The 20,002-nt window shown below is 23.8% G+C and overlaps 3 protein-coding genes across 3 annotated transcripts; all 3 read left to right on the top strand.

The window, feature by feature from the left end:
• Window positions 1–183: 183 nt before the first annotated feature.
• On the top strand, window positions 184–555 carry H2B.Z (histone H2B variant, putative; the record flags this gene model as incomplete). The annotated part of the gene is made up of 1 exon (XM_029007953.1): window positions 184–555. The coding sequence occupies one exon, from the start codon at window positions 184–186 to the stop codon at window positions 553–555; it is 372 nt and encodes a 123-aa protein (XP_028864291.1).
• A 5,606-nt stretch (window positions 556–6,161) lies between these two features.
• PmUG01_14038900 (conserved Plasmodium protein, unknown function) lies at window positions 6,162–16,568 on the top strand (the record flags this gene model as incomplete). The annotated part of the gene is made up of 1 exon (XM_029007952.1): window positions 6,162–16,568. One exon carries the CDS (start codon window positions 6,162–6,164, stop codon window positions 16,566–16,568), a length of 10,407 nt encoding a protein of 3,468 aa, XP_028864290.1.
• Window positions 16,569–18,326: 1,758 nt separating this feature from the next.
• NELFA (negative elongation factor A, putative) lies at window positions 18,327–19,414 on the top strand (the record flags this gene model as incomplete). The annotated part of the gene is made up of 2 exons (XM_029007951.1): window positions 18,327–19,037; window positions 19,379–19,414. The coding sequence occupies 2 exons, from the start codon at window positions 18,327–18,329 to the stop codon at window positions 19,412–19,414; spliced, it is 747 nt and encodes a 248-aa protein (XP_028864289.1).
• Window positions 19,415–20,002: the final 588 nt, after the last annotated feature.

Below are 20,002 nucleotides of genomic sequence, written 5' to 3'. Positions count from 1 at the left end.
AATTTATTTTTGTTAAAAAAAAACAATTTAATTTTTTTTTTTATTTTAAATAAAGTTGAGGAAAATTAATTAAAGTTACATAATAAAATCCTGTGAAATTAAGAGGAATTCTTTTTAAAAAAAATAATTTAAAGGAAAAAAAAAAAAAAAAAAGGATTATTTTATTTTTTTATATAAAACAAAATGTCAGGAAAAGGACCAGCACAAAAAGCACAAGCTGCAAAAAAAACGGCAGGAAAAACTTTGGGGCCAAGGCATAAAAGAAAAAGAAGAACAGAATCTTTTTCACTTTACATTTTTAAAGTTTTAAAACAAGTACATCCAGAAACAGGAGTGACGAAAAAAAGTATGAACATTATGAATTCATTTATTAATGACATTTTTGACAGATTAGTTACGGAAGCAACTAGACTAATTCGTTATAATAAAAAAAGAACCTTATCCTCACGTGAAATTCAAACAGCCGTTAGATTACTATTACCTGGTGAATTGTCAAAGCATGCTGTCTCAGAAGGTACCAAAGCCGTAACAAAATATACGACCAGTGGTGCATAAATATAATACAACTATTGTTATTTAAACAAAAAGGAAATATAACAGTATATATATGTGTGTACATATATATATATATATATACGTTAATATCGTAAAACTCCCATGAATAAGTTACTGTATTGTAAAAACATAAACATATTACGGGAAATTATGACACATTTGCATAAAAAAAAAAAAAAAAAAAAGAAAAAGAAAAAGAAAAAAAAAAAATTCTTCAATAAAGCATGATATATTTGAATATGCATCATGGAAATTTATTATGTATATAACAAATGTGCAAAAAATTAGTGAAGGATGTTTTTATGTTAAATTACAAATTATCTTTTTTTTTAATTTAACTACATTTTTAAACAGATGATAAACGTACATATTTATGCATAGATGTATATGTGTATATATCTGTATATGTACTTGTGCTTTGTTGCATTTACGTTTTGGAACTTAAAACATAATGGAATAAATGAATTTAAGAAGTGTAATAGGAAATATATTAAAAAAATGTATAAATAAATGTATATATATATATATATATATATACATAAAAATTCCTAAAAATATTTTCATGTCTATTTTTTTTTTTTTAATTATCCACTGTGTACATTAAAGAAAAATTTAAAAATCATTTAAATATTTAAATATTATTAAACTAAAACTATTTTTTTTTTTTTTTAAACTATCAAAAATTTGATATAAAAGGGAATAAATGATCCAAAAAAGAGTCTACGTAGCGTTCATTTTAAAAAGCATTCTTAAGGGGAGCTCTATTTTTTTTTTATGTACGATATTATGCCCAAGAATGAATTAGGTCAAATATTTATTTATATTTATAATATTCTCAAAAATCATGACTGATGTTTTTTCGCTAAAGATTATTTCGGTACTTACGAAATAATACTTTTTTAAAAATTTTTAACGTAAAAAATAAAATCGTTTTTTTTTTTTTAATTTTAATATAATATATGAACGAACAAGGAAAAATTATAATATTTTTCATATTTTTTGAACCAATTTTAGCATTAATTTATAAGAGAATTATTAAGTTGTCTCTTAATAAATAATTGAATATGCGCTATAAGGCGTCAGTACGAATAAATATTTTCTTGAAGAAAATTATAAATGTAAATCATCATTACTTTTTACTTTTTTCAAATATATAGGAATATTAATAATAATATAATCTTCAAATAAGGGGTACACACTAATATGCTATTTTATTTTTATTTTAAAATTTTCGCACCTATACTTATTATAACATCTGTACAGCTATCATTTTCTTGAATGAAATTCCTGAACGGGTACTTACTATGTATACACAAACGTATATACATGCTCTTATTCAGGTACATTTATTTATGTACATGTATCCTATTCTACGTCTTAAGTAATGCACTGTCGTATTATAATTCATAAATTTATAGGCCATTATATTTTTAGTAGTATTTATTTTATTTTTCTTGAAAAAGATTAATGCCCCGGAAAAAGGAATTCGTCTAATATGAATAGTAAAATTATAAACAAACAAAATAATAGATGAATAAATAGTTAATTGCAAGGTAAATATTAATTATGATGTTACATTTTTGAAAAAGAAACTGTTTGAATCTGTCAAACTATCTTACCGTGAAAAATATATTTGTTAGAACCATAAAAATATACTACGTAAAGTTTTTTCTCTATAATATTAAAGAGGCAATACATGTGAGACAAATTTTCAAATCATTTAGGTAGTAAGTTATGTTGAACACATATATATATGTGTGTATGGGTAACAAAAAAAACAAATAAAAAAACTACATAAAAAAAGAGGATTATGTGCTTCATTCTATGATAATTAATTACATAATGTGTAATTTACTAGAAAATTATAAGGCTGTGGATCTCTTAATGAAAAGTAGTTAATAGTAATTTTAATTATAATAAATAAAAATATAACAATACAGAAAATACTCTATTCATATAGCACTTTCAATAGGATAATGTGTTTAATATTTAAAATTCGTAGCATCATTTGAAAAAAAAAAGTTAATTCTACAATTGGTATACTATGTTAATCATCTATAGATTTTTTTAATGATGTTCTTGAATTATATATATATAAACAATATACATATGTTTTATATCATATACATAAAATTCATTGTAATCTTTTAAGATTTACAGAAAATATTAATTATAAACCTATTTCATTTTATATACACGCATATATATATATATATATATATATATTATACAAACACTTGTAAACCCCGAGTGTTTATTTTACTTAGTACCTTGAATGTTTACCTTCACTTTTGATTTCTACATATATATATAAAGTATCGTTTTCTAATAATTATAACATGATACTCTTATCTTAGAGGTGAATAATATACATAAAAATATTTGGTAAACTTAATTATTTTTGTCGTTTTGACCTCAATAATTCATATTTTTAATTTATCTTCGTAGGTTATTTTGTATATATTTTACCGTACCCTATGATTTTTCAAAAAAATTTATTATTTTTTTTTATTTCTATCATTCCAACATTGATAATAAAACTATATATATTTTTATTAACCTATTAAAATAGAATAAACGAGCTAGCAAAGATACAATTATGTGCACACGACTTATAGTAATGCATGTTTTCACTATTCTTGTTTTACTATGTGCCCACATAAATAAATGTATATTTACATATATGTATATAATATATAGTTTAGATTTTTTTTTTTTTATCTCTTCAAAATTTAAACAAATTTTCATTTATTTTTTCAAATTTTAAAAAAAATTTTGAATAATTTTTAATTATAACATTGGTATCTTAAAAAGAATCTTGTTCATATTTTTTTTAATGTAATAACAATATTTAATATTTTCGAAAATTACGTTCTTTTTTATAGAAATATAATCCAAAAAATATATTTACATTAAATAATAAATGTGTTACAAAATTAAGGATGAAAAAAAACTAAAACGTATATCTTATGTTGTATGTATATATATATTATACGTATTAAAAATATTTTTTTATAAGTACGTGAATTTATTTTTCTAATAATTTGCATATTTAAATGTTTATTATAGTTATTCAAGAAATAATGTTTTTAAATAAAAAATATAAAAATTTATTATAAAACATTTATAAAAAATAATCTTGAAGTTGTTGAAACATTTATATATATAATTACATACAGTACTAAAAGTAACAATTGAACTACATTATTTAAATATATATTCCTTATATATACATAGATGATTAGATATAAACACCAGATGTATATATAATATATATGCTTAAAATATACCTTTAAAGTTGTTCTTGCAAAACATTCTTATTAAGTGTGCCTATAAACATACATGTAAAAATATGATTATGAAGTATACGCATGAAATGTACCTATACACTTTTATATGTATATAAAATATACCCATTAATTTTTATATTCTATGCACATATATTTTTTACTTCATTTTTAATAGAATCCAGAAAAATTTATATAAAAAAAATTTAGATGATAATAAAGATAACAATAAATATTAATATATTATATATATATATACGTACACATAAACCTACACATTCATGTCTATGTATATACAACTAGTTAACTACATACTTTAATAGTTATTCATGCCAGTTACACATTAGTGAACAAAACTCATGTTTTAATTTTATAATAATTTTTTTAGAAAGATTATTGGTATTTATGTGAGCTTTCTGTACCAATTTTTTTTTTCTTTTTTATAAATTTTATTCTATGAATGCATAAATTTAATTATTTTTAACATTCTACTTACATTTAAGATACCATACTATATAGTTCAATTGTTTCATATTGAAGTGTGTTTAATTTAAGTTATTTACTACATATATATGGTATATTTAAAAGTATTTATATATTTTTTTTTTTATATGTATACTTAATATGAGTATACATAATACATTAAAATGCGCATAAATAACCACATAAAAAAATAAGTATTTTTTTAGGTAAAATTAATAGGTAAAAAAAAAAAAATTCAAGAGAAATTGTGTACCTAAATAAGAATGTTGTTGCAAAAAAAAACTGAACATTTTTATATTTCAATTTTATTATAAATCTTTGTATTTTGAATTATAATATTATAAAGTAGTTGTAGGTGATAAGAAAATAAAATTTATATATTTATATATATATATATATATACATACATACATACATACATACATACATACATACATACATACATGTTTTTTATTAAAACGTTATCCTTTTTTCACACAGTTGGTTACATATATTAACAGCATATATTTATTTTACATTATTATATTCTCTCTTTAATTTACATTTTAATTAACTATATATAATTATTTTTATGTATTTTAAATGTGTATGAGTAGTAATTCTTTTAGAGAGAAATAATACAAGAAATGCAATTCTGTTTTAAATTTTGTTCTCTTTTATAAATATTATGTATGTATAGGTATATATATATATAAATGTATATACGTGATAAATGTTCGTATGTACGCAGAAGTACAATATGTCTTAACATGTTTTTAATTTTAACGTGCTTTTTAGTATTATATCTAAATATATTAATTTTTTCTGTTGTTATTTTAAAGTTCATTATACATGTAAAAATACATTATTGAAATACATAAATATAATTCCTCTCTACTATTTTAAATGTATATATATTCACAACTGTGCATATGTTTATAAATTTTATATCTGCTTTGTATTTATATATACTGTTAATAAGTAATTTTTAATGTATATTCCTTTTTATATATGTAAATTTTATGCACAGGAAGAGGTAGCATACTTTATTAATACTTATTCATATATGCATGTTTGCCTATATGTACGTATTATATACATATATATATATATATCACAAATAACATACAACTTTTTTATATTTTTGATTTGCACTTATCAGTTGAGTATAATTTGAATAACCTCAGGGGTTATATACAATATATATAATTCTCAACTGAATGAAGATTGTTAAAGGAAAAGTATAGCATTTTTTATATATTATACATTGAAAAAGTAGTTTCTTCATTTACTATTTTTTTTTTTTTTTTTTTTTTATTGCATTTTATATACAAATGAGTCCTCAGTATTTACCTTTACTTTGATATAGAAAAATTAATTTTACTTCTTTTTCTTTTAAATTTATTGCACGTATGAAATGCGGTAATATGAATTGATATAAAATTTATGAGAAAGAAAAGAAAAGTACTGAGCAATACAAAGGAGAAGAAAAAAAATATATTTACTTTTAAGAAGTAAAAAGAACAAACCAGAAGAAAAAACCAATAAGGGGAAAACCAGTAAACACCATAATAATAATAATAATTAATAATAATAATAATAATAATAATAATAATAATAATAATAATAATAATAATAATAATAATAATAATAATAATAATAATAATAATAATAATAATAATAATAATAATAATAATAATAATAATAATAATAATAGGGGGAAATACAAAATACACAATACAATAAGTTTGAATTCTCATAAGTTTTTTTTTTCGACCAGATCAACACATAGAAGTGATCTAAGGAATACTAAGATCTGAAGAAAAAAAAAAAAAAAATTAATAAATATATAAAGCTATGGATACAGGAGAAAAGGAAATAAATGTGTATTCTTTACTTAGAAAAAATTTTGAAGGCTCAAAATTAAATTTTAAGACAAATAATAAAAGTAAAATATATAATAATAGAATAGATGTATTAGAAAATAATTATATAACTTATAATTCTAATTCAGACTTGTCGGATGCTTGTAATAATAATAGCGAAATATTAAATGGCAAAAATTGTATATTAAAATTAAACAGAACTTTTGAGAAATTAGAACTAAAAGATGAATGTAACACAGGTGATATTAATATACCCATTAAAGTAGACTATAATGATATCGAAGAATTACCAGTAGAAAATTCTAAAAATTCAAATATAGCTGATGATACGAATATGCATTTACGTCAACTTCCTGAATTAAAAGATAAGAACAACCTAACAAATTACAATTTATCAAAGGAAATAAATGGAAGTCTGAAGTATAATTATCCAAATGTGCAAAATACGGAATATTCTGATGTAAGTGACAGTAAGAGAACAATAAAATTGGAAGATAATGATGATAATCTGATTAATGTGTCCAGTTGTGTAACTTATGAAGAGGCGAATAATAGTAATAATAGAGGTAATAACAATAATAATAATGCCGATGTACTGGGGAACGATATAGAGTACACAGAAAGGAACATCCATTATAATTTTATTAATAATAATAGTAGCAGTAGCAGTAACAGTGACAACAACAATAACAGAAATATGAATAGTACTAGTATGTGTATGAGTATTAGTAACAATCACAGTAATAATCATGTTTCCGTAAATGATGAAAATAGGAATATATCGTATAATTTAAGCAATAACATAGTAATTGAAAAACAAAACGATAACATTTCTCAGTATACATGTAATAGTAAACGTTTAGATGAAAAGGATATAATAAAATATGAAATTATGCGTTATTATAACAGAAGCGAAATAAATGAAAATGTTTTGAATAATTATATATTGAATATAGACAATAGAAAGGAAGATGTTAAGAATAGCAATTTAACGCCGGGTAATAATAATCAGAATTATGACGTAAACATAGAAGACGATACTATTAATTATGAAATGGGAAAAATAAATGAGGTAAGCACCAATAAAATGGATGTAAATAAATTTAGCAATATAAAAGAATTAAGTGAACCAAATAAATTAATTAATATAAATGAAAAGAAAGACATTAATGAAATAAATAATTTTAGTAATGACAGTAAAGAGAACCACATAAATATTTTGGGAAAACATTTAGAAGAAAAACATATGAATGATTCCATTTTATTGGATATGAATTACTTTAATAAAACAGTGCTATATAACAATGGTAATGAAAGTGAGGTGGATACAAAAAATTCAAATAACATGGACATTCAGAATGATATTCATAACAATAGTGGCGTTATTATTGGCACTAACATGAATAACAGTAGCGGAATGGATAACAGTGTTGGCATGCATCTTATAAACAGTATGAACAGTGTAAACAACATGGGCAGGGTGAACAATTATAATAAATTTGTTGATTACACGGGAGGCTCATATTTCAATATAATAGAAAGTAAATCACGTAATGAGGATTTGTATTCTTTAAAACGGAGCGAATTAGGGAATAATGCATTATTTAGTAAAGATATAAATAGAAGTATATTATACCAAGAGAAGATTAGCAATGAAAATGCTACTAAAGAGGACAATTATACAAATGAAATAAAAGGATTTAGTCTTGTACACTTAGAAAATAGGAACTATATTCCAAGTGACAGGATTAATAATGATATTAATATTGATAATAATGATAGTAGGAACAATAATAATGATAGTAGGAACAATAATAATGATAGTAGGAACAATAATAATGTTAGTGGTAATAATAATAACGGTGTTAGTTATAATAATATTGATAGTAGTGATAAAAATAATAATAATGATAGTAGTGATAATAATAATAATAATGTTAGTAGTGATAATAATAATAATAATAATAATAATGATAATGATAGTAGTAATAATAATAATGATAATGATAGTAGTAATAATAATAATGATAATGATAGTAGTAGTAATAATGATACTAGTATTATTAATAATAGGAATGTTAATATGATGGAAAAGATAAAAAATTTAAGCAAAGCATTAAATAAAGAAAATGTGTTCGTTCACACAAATTATAATACACTTATGATTCCAAAAGGTGAACTAAATGAGGAAAGCATAAATAGTAATAATATATATGAAGAACAAGCATTAGAGGAAATAAAAAATAGATTAAAAGGTAATTATATTTATTCTTTGCAAAATGTAAAAAATAGTGAGAATACAAGTAATAATATAGATAATTTTTCAAATGAATCATATAATATATCTTTGGATTTAAAAAATGTAAATTTTGTAGAAAATAATATGATAGAAAATTTGTGTGATCCGAATAAACCGTATGATATTGCAAATTATTATAACAAAAATTTCGTACATCGTGAAAATGAAAATGGTACTAATAAACCTCCACCTATAGCCAATATAAGTAAATATGAAGAAAATATAAATATTAATACTAATAATAATGCTAATAGTAGTAGTAATAGTAATAGTAGTACTAATAGTAACTGTAATAGTAGTACTAATAGTAACTGTAATAGTAGTACTAATAGTAACTGTAATAGTAAGGGTTTGCGCAATAATGGGGAATATAATATGATTATGAAAAAAGAGAATAATAGTAATGATCATTATAGGAATAGCAAAGCTAATAAAAAGCGCTGTATATCATCGAGAATACATTTACCGAATAACATGAATAAAGAAAAGGGTGATTATAAGAATATTTTAAATTTAAAGAATAACAGGAAGAAGTGCAGTACTACTAATATAGATGAGTATGACACAGAAATAGAAGAAATGAAGCTAAAGAAAAAGGAATTTAGAAAAATGATTCTAAATAATAAATCAGAATTTACTACTATAAATGAGAGTGATGAATTATATAAAACTGTTTTATACTTTGAAAAAAAAAATAAGAAAATTTTAAAAATGAGAAAATCGTTAAGGCGAAAAAGAAAGCTTAAAAGATTGATAAACTCGGAAAATGATGATCCTCAAACGTGCATGGAGAATAATACTGCTACGGCTTCTACTTCCACTACTACTGCTTCTAGTAATAATAGTAATAATAATAATACTAATAAGGCGATCGTGAAATATGACCGAGTAAAAGTTGAAGAGAAGGAAAACTGGAAAAACATTTCCTTGGATAAAAGCGAAAATACGGGAGTTCAAAATTTTTTGAGTGATGATGCATTTATATATCAAGAATGTTTCAATAATATTGATAGTAACCAAAGTGCAAAAGGAATTATTACGGAAAACAAGGACATGCATACATCCATTTCAACTAACAAAGAGGAAAACAACAACAGTAATTCTTACATTAACGTGATAAATAATAATGATTTTAATTCATATTGTGCTTATAGCAAAAACAATGAAAAAAATGAAACACATTATACTCTTAATTACTGCCCACAGTATTTGAACAATGATGGTATATTAGATGCAGAAAAAAATATAAATTGCACAATAAATGTTACAAAAAATGAATATATATCAAATGAGTGGACAAGTAATGATGATAGGTCAAATAATAATTCAAAGGAAGATTACAACCATCAAGTGGAAAATAGTAACAGTAATAATAATAATACTAGTACTGTAGGTAGCATGTTTGGTAATGGTTCGGGCAAATGCACTATGCCGTTAAATAAAAATACAGGAGGAATATATAATATTAGTACAATTAATGATAATAATTATGCTAGTAATATTTATTCTAGTAATGTAGTTCCTATAAAAAATGAAAAAACTTACTCAGACCAAGGTGAATGTACCACAGATAGTTATGCTTGTAATCCTAGTAAACGTATGAATAGTGAATCTTGTGCCGGTTATAATGATACACTTAAAAAGAATGAATTTTCATGCTCTCAATTAAACAGTGGTATGGATATAAGTATGTTCGGTGTGAAAAATGAAAACAGCAACGTTACTAATACCAACAATGATAATAATAATATTAGCGCAGGTAGTGGCAGTATAAGTGGAGTTAATAATGGCATAACGGAGTCTTCCCGTTCACTTGAGGAATTTGTTAGTCATGAATTGAGCGAGAATTCTCAAGAAAAGACCAAAATAAAAGATGAAGTAAATAATGAACCCGCAGGAAAAAGATTAAACTCAAGAAGAAAATTAAGAGATAGAAAAGAAAAATGTAGAAAAGATGATGATTATATATATGATGATGAAACAATTAATGAGGCAGTTAAAAAAGGAAGAAGTAATAAAGGCAAAAATAAAGGCAATAATACCTTGAAGAAAAATAGGAATAACGGTGAAAGTAGTAGGATTAATAATAGCACTAGTAACAGTAATAATAATTTTCATGTGAACTACTGCAATTCAGATATTATGCAGAAAAATGGTGAAGCGATGGTATTTCACCATAATGATGAAGAGGAACTAAATAGAGGAAACGAACTGGTGTCCGTTAAGCAAGAAATGGCAGGAAGGTGGATTAATGAAAATAATGTAGACTTAAGTAGGACTACATATAAGCATGAGCCATTATCTTATGACTTGGAAAATAATGTATCAAATGGTACAAATAATGCTGCAGGATTTAATAAAAAGGATGATTTAGAAAAAGAAAAGAATGTAAGTACGAGCGTAGCAGAGGCTAATAAAAACGCTGTTACAGAGACTAGTACTGTGAGTAATAGTGCTGTAGGATATAGTACTGTGGATAGTGGTACTGTAAAAAGTAGTGCTTCAGACAATAGCACAGTAGAAAATACAAACGGTGGTAGTGCTATAGAAGAGGGAAACAATAAGTTATTACATGATAATTGTGCGGAAAATCAACATAATAAAAGCGATAAGGATTTGAAACCAAAAAGGAAACAGAAGAGGAATGTGAAATTATATAAAGCCCAGAAAAATAAAGGAGAAACAACACTGGAAAAAAAGTTACGAATAAAAATTTGCTTAGAAGATTATTATAAAAGAAACAAAGAAATATATAATGGGATTGATACACTCTCACCTATTGACGATATTAATTTGCCATCTATTGAAGATGAAACATTTAATGATAATTTAGCAATTCTTTTTAAAAAAAAAAAAAAAAATTTGATATGTTCTAGTTGCCTCTATTCGTATAAAATACAAATAAGTAAAAGACATGAATTTATGGATCTCATAAAAGCAAGAAATAATGATATGGACACATATAATGAATTAAAAGAAAAGGATATGGAAGAAAAATGTAAAGAGTTAACAATAATAACAAAGAAAAAAAATAGCAGTAAGAGATGTAAAAACAGAGCAGAGGATATAAGACATGGAAATTGTGTACCTCTTGAATTGGAAGCAGGGACATATGTATATGAAAAAATGAAAAGCGAAAAATATTTGGATATCAATTTGTATAAAGAATTAGTGGAGAAAAATGTGGTTGTAGAAAATTATTGCAAGATAACATTTTATTGTTTATGTGGTTATTATAAATATATCAAAGAAGATGATGAATGGAAACAAATAATAAATTGTTATTATGAAGAAAATGAAGAACAAAAACCAAAAGCACCTTATGTATTTTGTACCAAATGTAAAGAATTATTGATAACGAATAGGTTTCTTGATAAAGATAAAACTAAAATTATAATGATATGTGATTGTGGAAGTAGAAATTATGATCGAACGAATTACTTTTGGTCAAGAAGAGGTAATATTAAACAAAGAAAAGCTCCTCAAATATTATGTGATGAATGCCATTCAAAAATGTGGGTACATACTTGGCTTGATGATATTGGATCAAAAGTTAAATTATTATGTAAGTGTGGTTTTAAAAATTATTTAAAGAAAAACAATAACTGGGTTAGAAGTCCAAGATGGAAAAAACCTGTACCATTAATTATTTGCAATTCTTGTCAACAGAAAATGTATATGAGTCAGTGGTTAAATAATGACGGCACAAAAGTTAAAATGAAATGTGAATGTGGATGGAAAACATTAATTAAAGAAGGAAATACATGGGTTAGGAGTGAATGGTCCAAAAAATTATTATGTCTTAGATTAGTAAAAAATCCAGATTTATTACAAAAGAAATATAATATTCATGCACGTAAAAAGATTAAATCAGAAGAAGAAGAAGAAGAGGAAGAAGGGGAAGAAGAAGAAGAAGGGGAAGAAGAAGAAGAATCATTATCCGATATAAACAGTCAACGAGGTGACAATAGTAATAATAAAAATGATCCCCAATCCTATTCAGTGAGTGAAATGATAATGAACCATAACGATACAATTATAAAAGAGCTAACTAATAATAAAGCGGAAGGCTGTATAAAAGGCGAAAGCAATTCAAGTGTCCGAATGAAGCGTAATGATTCCAAAATTGGTAATGAATTAATTGACAGCAGTGTGCTAAGCCAGAAGAAACTTTTTATGAACAGTAGTAATAATTACGGCAATAACAATAATAATAATAATTGCAATAATAACAATAATAATAATAATTGCAATAATAATGAGAATATTGGGAATAATAATAATAATAACAATAGTTCCAGCGCCATTGATACTAGATCGAGTGATATGCTACTCCGTATAGAAGCAGAAGATGCAAGTGATATGAACAAAAAAAATGTCTGTGATGAAACAATTTTCAACAAATGTAATAGCAACAGTAACAGTAACAGTAACAGTAATAGTAACAGTAACAATAATGGCAATATTGAAAACTTATGTAATCAAGGTATGGACAACTTAAAGCGATTTTTGAATTTTAAAAATAATGTTTTTGGAAGTAGTTCAACAAAAAATGCGGATTATTATATCTGTAATGCAGAAAAAGAGAGTGGTATTCACAGTCCATATAATAATATGATAAATAATCGGAAGAATATGGTTACAAGAGCTGGACATTATGGATCTAACGAATATAAACAAGAAAATAATAAAACAAACATAGAACGAAACATCCATCCATATTGGGATGATATAAATTTTGATATAATGTCGAATGATAACAATCAGAAAAAGAAGCAGGCAGTATTGGAAAAAAACAAAAGTAATCAAAAGAAAAATAATAATGTATATTCTAGCGAACAACTGAGTAATCCAGAAAGTTTTGCAGTCGCTAATGTTGCTGCTGGTGGCACCACCACATCTTCTAGCTCAATTGCATATACGTTAATGTACGAGGACAGTGAACCAAGTAATGGTCAAAGATATAAAACTCATCAAACAGATGAAGAAATATCAAATGATAATATTTTGGATGAAAATAGTGGTGTTATTATAGATAGCATAAATAATCGTCAGGGTAGTGTAAATCGAAATATTGGAAAATTATCGCAATATCCTATTAACAGAAGTGTATCCTATGATTTTTATAATATAAAAGATAGTGCGAATGGTGCAAATAAAACAGGAAAACAACTAAGTAAAGCATTTTATAATAATTTTAATTGCTATGTTAATAATAATTATTGTGATAATAATATTGAAGAAAATTATTTTAACCAACCCGTTCTTTCGCATATTAATGAAGATAATTACACAAATGATAGTAGTGCAAACGCAAACCTTTATGATGCATATAACAGTGTGGTAAATAGTAGTAATAGCAACAGAATTGGAAATAATAATGGCAGTAATAATGGAAGTATTATCGGAAGTGTTATCGGAAGTAATAATGGCAGTAATAACGAAAGTAATAACGACAGTATTATCGGCAGTAATAATGGTAGTATTATGGGCAGTAATAACGGTAGTAATATTAACACTTTTCAGCATATTAATAGTAATAATAATTATGAAGTAAGTTACAATATGAGTACCATATCTGCGAATTCTTTACCTGATCAGTTCACTGATAATGAGGATGATGATGCATCTGTTTTATCATATAAGTTGGGTTATGATAAGAAAAAATTTCTACAGGATTATTTGAAGAAATTAAATATTCACATAAGTGAATATGATATAAATACACTTGTAGAAAATTTAAATGATGATACGTTATTTGAAACCTTTTTGGAAAAATTATCAATTGATAAAAACCAAATGGGTAAGAATAAATTGGATGATAATGCTGTGAATGTAAGTGCGTATTATCAAAATCAACTGTGTCTAAATGAAATATATGATAAGAACAACTTATGTTCATATGAAGATTTTACAAGGGATATATATGCAAGTGAACTGTATCAAAATGATTTGTATAAAAATGCATTGTACCAAAATGATTTATACGAAAACAGATTTTATGATAACATTGTTAAAAATGCGTTTAATAAAAATAATAATTTTATTGAAAAAAGCCCAGGAGAAAATAACATGATCAATGATGATAATATTAAAGTGATTATAGGAGAAAACAAGATGGATAAAAATGAATTAAAAAATAATAATATGAATATTAATAATGAAAAAATAAATGAAACTTTGAATTCAACTCTTATGGAGAAAAATGATGTGCCTACCTATCCGATTAATATTAAAAAAGAAAGGGATAAAAGTTTTATGAGCAAGGATATAATGAATAAAAGATTAATGGACAATATAAGCAGTAATGATTATTTTAACATGACCTACAATTTTATGGATGACCTAAGTACAAAGGGAAAGTACCACATGGAAATGAACCGAAATGTAGATAATTTAAATGAAAATATAAATTTGAAAAATGTTGATAATTGCGAAAGTATTGGTATTAGCGGTGATAATAAAATATTTAGTAACAGCACTACTGCGGAAAATATAGGCGTAAAAAAATTTGAGCATATTACATATAAAGAAGACATAAATATGAATATCAGCAATAATAGCGGCAATGTAAGTAATAATAGCGGTAATGTAAGTAATAATAACTGCATTACTGGTGACAATATTACATGTTACGAGAACGAGAACTTGTTAAATCTTTGTAATTTTAATGATGAGTCTGAATACTTTACAAACCAATTTAAAAATATCATCGATCATATATTATCGGATAAATCAACTCCAATTGAAAAAAAAACCTTTAATAATTATGTAAAAACGATTGCAAATAATTTTTGTAACAACCCAAATAAGGAAGACCCTGTTTTAAATGAAAATCGATGTTTCAATATCAACACAGGGATATGCGAAGAAGGGGAAAATTATTTAAAAGGAGATAATGAAATAGATGATAGTAAGAAAAATTATAAGGAATTATTATTATCATTTGCGGAAACTCAAAATGACAACTCAGCATGTATAGATAACAATTTTTGTAATGATTATAACACATATGAAAATATATTATGTATACAAAAAATGAATGAAAAAGGAAAGAGTGAACTTTCGTCCTCCTTATATAAATCACAATTGAATGAAATTAGTCAAGACAAAAATGATTTAAATGAAATTATTTCTGCATATAATTTTAATTCAGATAGTGAAGAAAAAGTGTGTATGCACGAAAGAAAATATAAAATAAATGATTTTATAACTGTATGTACATATTGCCATGAATATATTAACTACAATATGGATTGTAATATTATATCTGCCAACAATTTAGACTGTAATAATGACTTAGTACATAAATCGAACATTCATGAAGATATTGTAATTCAGAATAACTACTTAAAGAATTATGAGGATGCTGTTAGCGAAAAAAAAATTATGAAGGAATATTGCAGTGATAATATATACAGTCCGGTGAAATATGAGAATAAATATGCTTTAAATTTTTTAGACTCTCAAATTAAGTGCAGTACTAATTCGTCAAAAAGAATTGGTAAAAATGATATTGTTGGTATTAACAGCAATAACAGCAGCAACAGCAGTAGCAATAACAGCAGCAATAACAGCAGCAATAGCAGTAGCAATAACAGTAGCAATACCAGTAGCAGTAGTGGTATCTCTAACCAATGGTTCAATAAAAACATACCAATCGTTGAAAATGTAGAACATAATCAAATTTACAGTCAGTACTGCGATTATTATATGAATAATAAGAACATTTTAGATGATGTGCAAATAACGAATAACTACTTAAACAACCCATTTTTGCACGATCAAAATAAGTACACCCCTGTTGGTGATAACTGTACGAATATCCACACAACGACAAGAAAAAGTGAAAATTTTATTTTTAACGAAGATAATAGCAAAAATTACCTAGGAAGTACTACGAATTATATCAATGGAATAAACAGCTCTAATGAAGAAGAATTACCATATAAAAAAGCTTCATTTAATGAAAATAATTTTAACAGTAATAACCGTGATGATAATTATCAAGAAAACTACACGAACTATATAAATCCAGAATGCAATAACAATTCTTGTTATAATATTATACACACCTAATCGGGTGATTGGTTTATCATTTATGTTTATACGAAAGCCATAAAAAAAAAAAAAGAACGCTGTATATTATTACGCGTGCACAAATACATGTTAGTTTAAATTTTGCGTAATAACAAAAATTTGAAGAATAGAAAAGCAAAAAAAAGTAAAAAAATGGGAAAATTGAAAAATTGAAAATTTTTTCCAAACACGTTTGACAAAAATTTGTTACGATGATTTTAATTAACAAGTAGTTATAAATTATTTAATAATATTTTACATATATTATTATATATATGCATAATTGCGCTCTTATTAAACTTAATAATTTCTTATATAATTATTATCACTTTTTTAAAGTAGTTAAGTTAAAGTAGTTATATATATATATGTATATATATTTATTTAAATCAATGTGTGTATTTATATAATATAATAACAATGCAAGTGAAAATAATAACGTATTTAATGCCTTTAATAATTACTTTAATTTTTTTCGAAAATTTTGTCAAAAATTATAACTGTAAAAAAATACATTTAATATTTTTTAAATGTTTTTTTACATGATTATGTAGTAATATTTTTTCATTTCATAATTCACTTCAATAAGTTTTTAAATTTTGGTTGACTTTTTATTTTCATGTAAATACGTATATTTATAATCATTCATGATATTTTCTATTATTTGAAATATTTTTCCAAAAACAATATAAATTTTTTATTCTACATTTGTACGAACTATACGAAGTTTCAAATAAAAGTAGTTTCTCATATATTACATAGTTAAGTTTTATATATGATCAAATAACCCCGAGCTTCTATGACTATTTTTTTATTATTATAAAAGCATTTAAAAATTAAAGCCCAAAGCTAAAGCTTATATAAGAGTAAGGCAAAAACATGAAAATATTAATTTTTTTTATCATAATAATATTTCAAATTTTAAATTCTGCGTATTAATATAATTATTATTTACTAAATTTTTTATTCACATGAATGTCTTTTTTTTTTTTTTCATGTGAAGCTGAGGTAATACACACCATATAGTATGCGATTTCGTTAGATATATTCTATTGCTTAAATTATGTATCATGTTTAAAATTAGTTACTGCAGTAACTAGCCTTTTTAAAAAAATATATATTTCTTGTCATTATATTACCTATTTTTTCATTATTTTATGTCAATATTTTATTTCACTATTTTATTTAACTGTTTTATTTCATTATTTTATTTCACTATTATATTTCAGTGTTTATTTTAATTTAAAACTTTTTATATTTATTCATGGAATTTATTTTTTTTTAAATTGTACAATTTAAGGTAAACATATAGGAATGTGCCATCACTAAAGTATTATACCCAATCTAAAAAATTATATATTTTTTTTTTCCTATGAAAAAAATTTCTATATATTAAACTTTTATTTACTGTATTACATTTTCTAAAATATTTAAGTTGTTAAAAGGAAGTAAAATTTGTATGTACTTATAAAAAAAAAAAAAGAAAAGAAAATTAAGCTTTTATTTTTAAAGATAAAATAGAAACAAAAAGGGAAAAAGTAAAAGCACAATAAGAAGAGAATAGCAAAAGTGCAAAAAAATGGGATGGACAAAAACATTTTTTTTTTTGTATTTTACCAATAAGCTAAAATTTGTGAAGAGTATGTTATATGAAAAAAATTAGCATTTCCAAATTTTAAAATTTATATATATATATATATATATACTCATATATGTACGCATGTGTATTTGCAGTATTCTAAAGAAAAGTTGTGATAAATGAGCGCAGGAGGAACTCTGAAATCTATGGACAAGAATAAACATACTGATACGAAGATAAGTGATGACGACTGTGAGAACAAGTGTCATATGAAAAAAGACTACAATAACAGTCACATGAATAATGAAGGAAAAAGCGGTACAAAAGGAAAGAATTTAAAAAATGAACGAGAAAATAATGAAATAAGTGATAAGTATATTAAATATTTAGAGTGTATAAAAAATAATTGGTCTTCTTCTCAAGCATCAAAATTATTAAGTAAAAAATTGATAAAATATATATCTGAAAGATTTCTATATATGTCTAGTTCCCTAAAAGTACGTGTACTAACTAGCTTTTTTTACTTAACTGATCAATTAAGAACTGAAAGTGAACGACATTTATTACTAATTACAGCAAACGGTGAAATTGATGGTAATGGATGGGTAAAAAAATTTAGCAGAATTTTAAAACCATTCATTAAAACAGGAATAATTGATATCAAGGATATAGACAGTCAAACCATGCACAGAATATTAAATTATATTGATCAAGAAAATAATAGTAAGAATAGTAAGAAACACTATATTCATAATAAAAAGGAACTGGAATACATACATATGTGCGATCCAATAAATGAATTAAAAAATTTAGAAAACAAAAACATTATACATTTAGATGAATATAAAATGTTTACCCCTTCAAAGAACTTTGACTGTCTGCTCTCATCGGTAATTATAAAAAAAAAAAATTCCATTTTATATGCAACTGCTTTGTTTTGTATAATATATTTATTTTAATCACATTCAAAATGTGTCCTGATTAAATGGGAATACGACAGAGATTTGCAACATTGTGTTTCATATGTAATTATGTACATATTTATTTATATTAATTTATTTGTTCATATGGTTACCCCATTATTTGCTTATTTGATAATTTTATACTTTTTCATTTTTTGTTTGCACGTATGGCTATGCATAAATTATGGAACCCATATTAATCTTTTTTTTTTTTTTTTTTTTTTCATATGGTCAATATGTATACATATATACATTTGAAATATTTTCAGGTTATTAAAAAAGGAATAAAAGAATTTAAAAATTGAATATGGAATATGGCCGTTCTTATACATTTTCACAAATTTTTTTTTTTTTTTTTTTAACTTATGACAAAAGCTTAAATATTTCCAGCGTATATATATATATAATGTAACTATCTTTATTTAATGTTTTCCTTTTTTTCATTTAATCATATACATCTTCAGTGCGCAATTTTTATGCATTACTTGAAACTTAAGGTGCTGTTTTTTAACTTTTGATGTATATGTATATATATATATATATAATATATATATGTAAACCTCAAATTTTTTTCAAGTTAAACTTTTTTTTTTGTTACAATTGTCCTGTTAACAAATATCCCTAAAAAAAAAAAAATTGTTTTCATAATTTTTTTGATAAAATACTATTTAGCATTTTCAAAAATTTAGTTCTAAATGTTCCAATACAAAAAAATAAAGTGAAGGTGTTTAACATTTTTTTTCTCCCATATGAAAAAATATGAAATAATTGCTCTATTGATGTATTAATGCACACACAAAAAAAAAAAAATATATATACATAATATTTAAAATATACAAATGTATAACATAATAAAAAAAAAAAAAAAAAAAAAAGAGCAAAAACTAAGAAAA

The sequence above is a fragment of the Plasmodium malariae genome (assembly GCF_900090045.1).
Source record: "Plasmodium malariae genome assembly, chromosome: 14".
NCBI lineage: Eukaryota > Apicomplexa > Aconoidasida > Haemosporida > Plasmodiidae > Plasmodium > Plasmodium malariae.
This window is presented reverse-complemented; position numbering and strand designations above follow the sequence as displayed.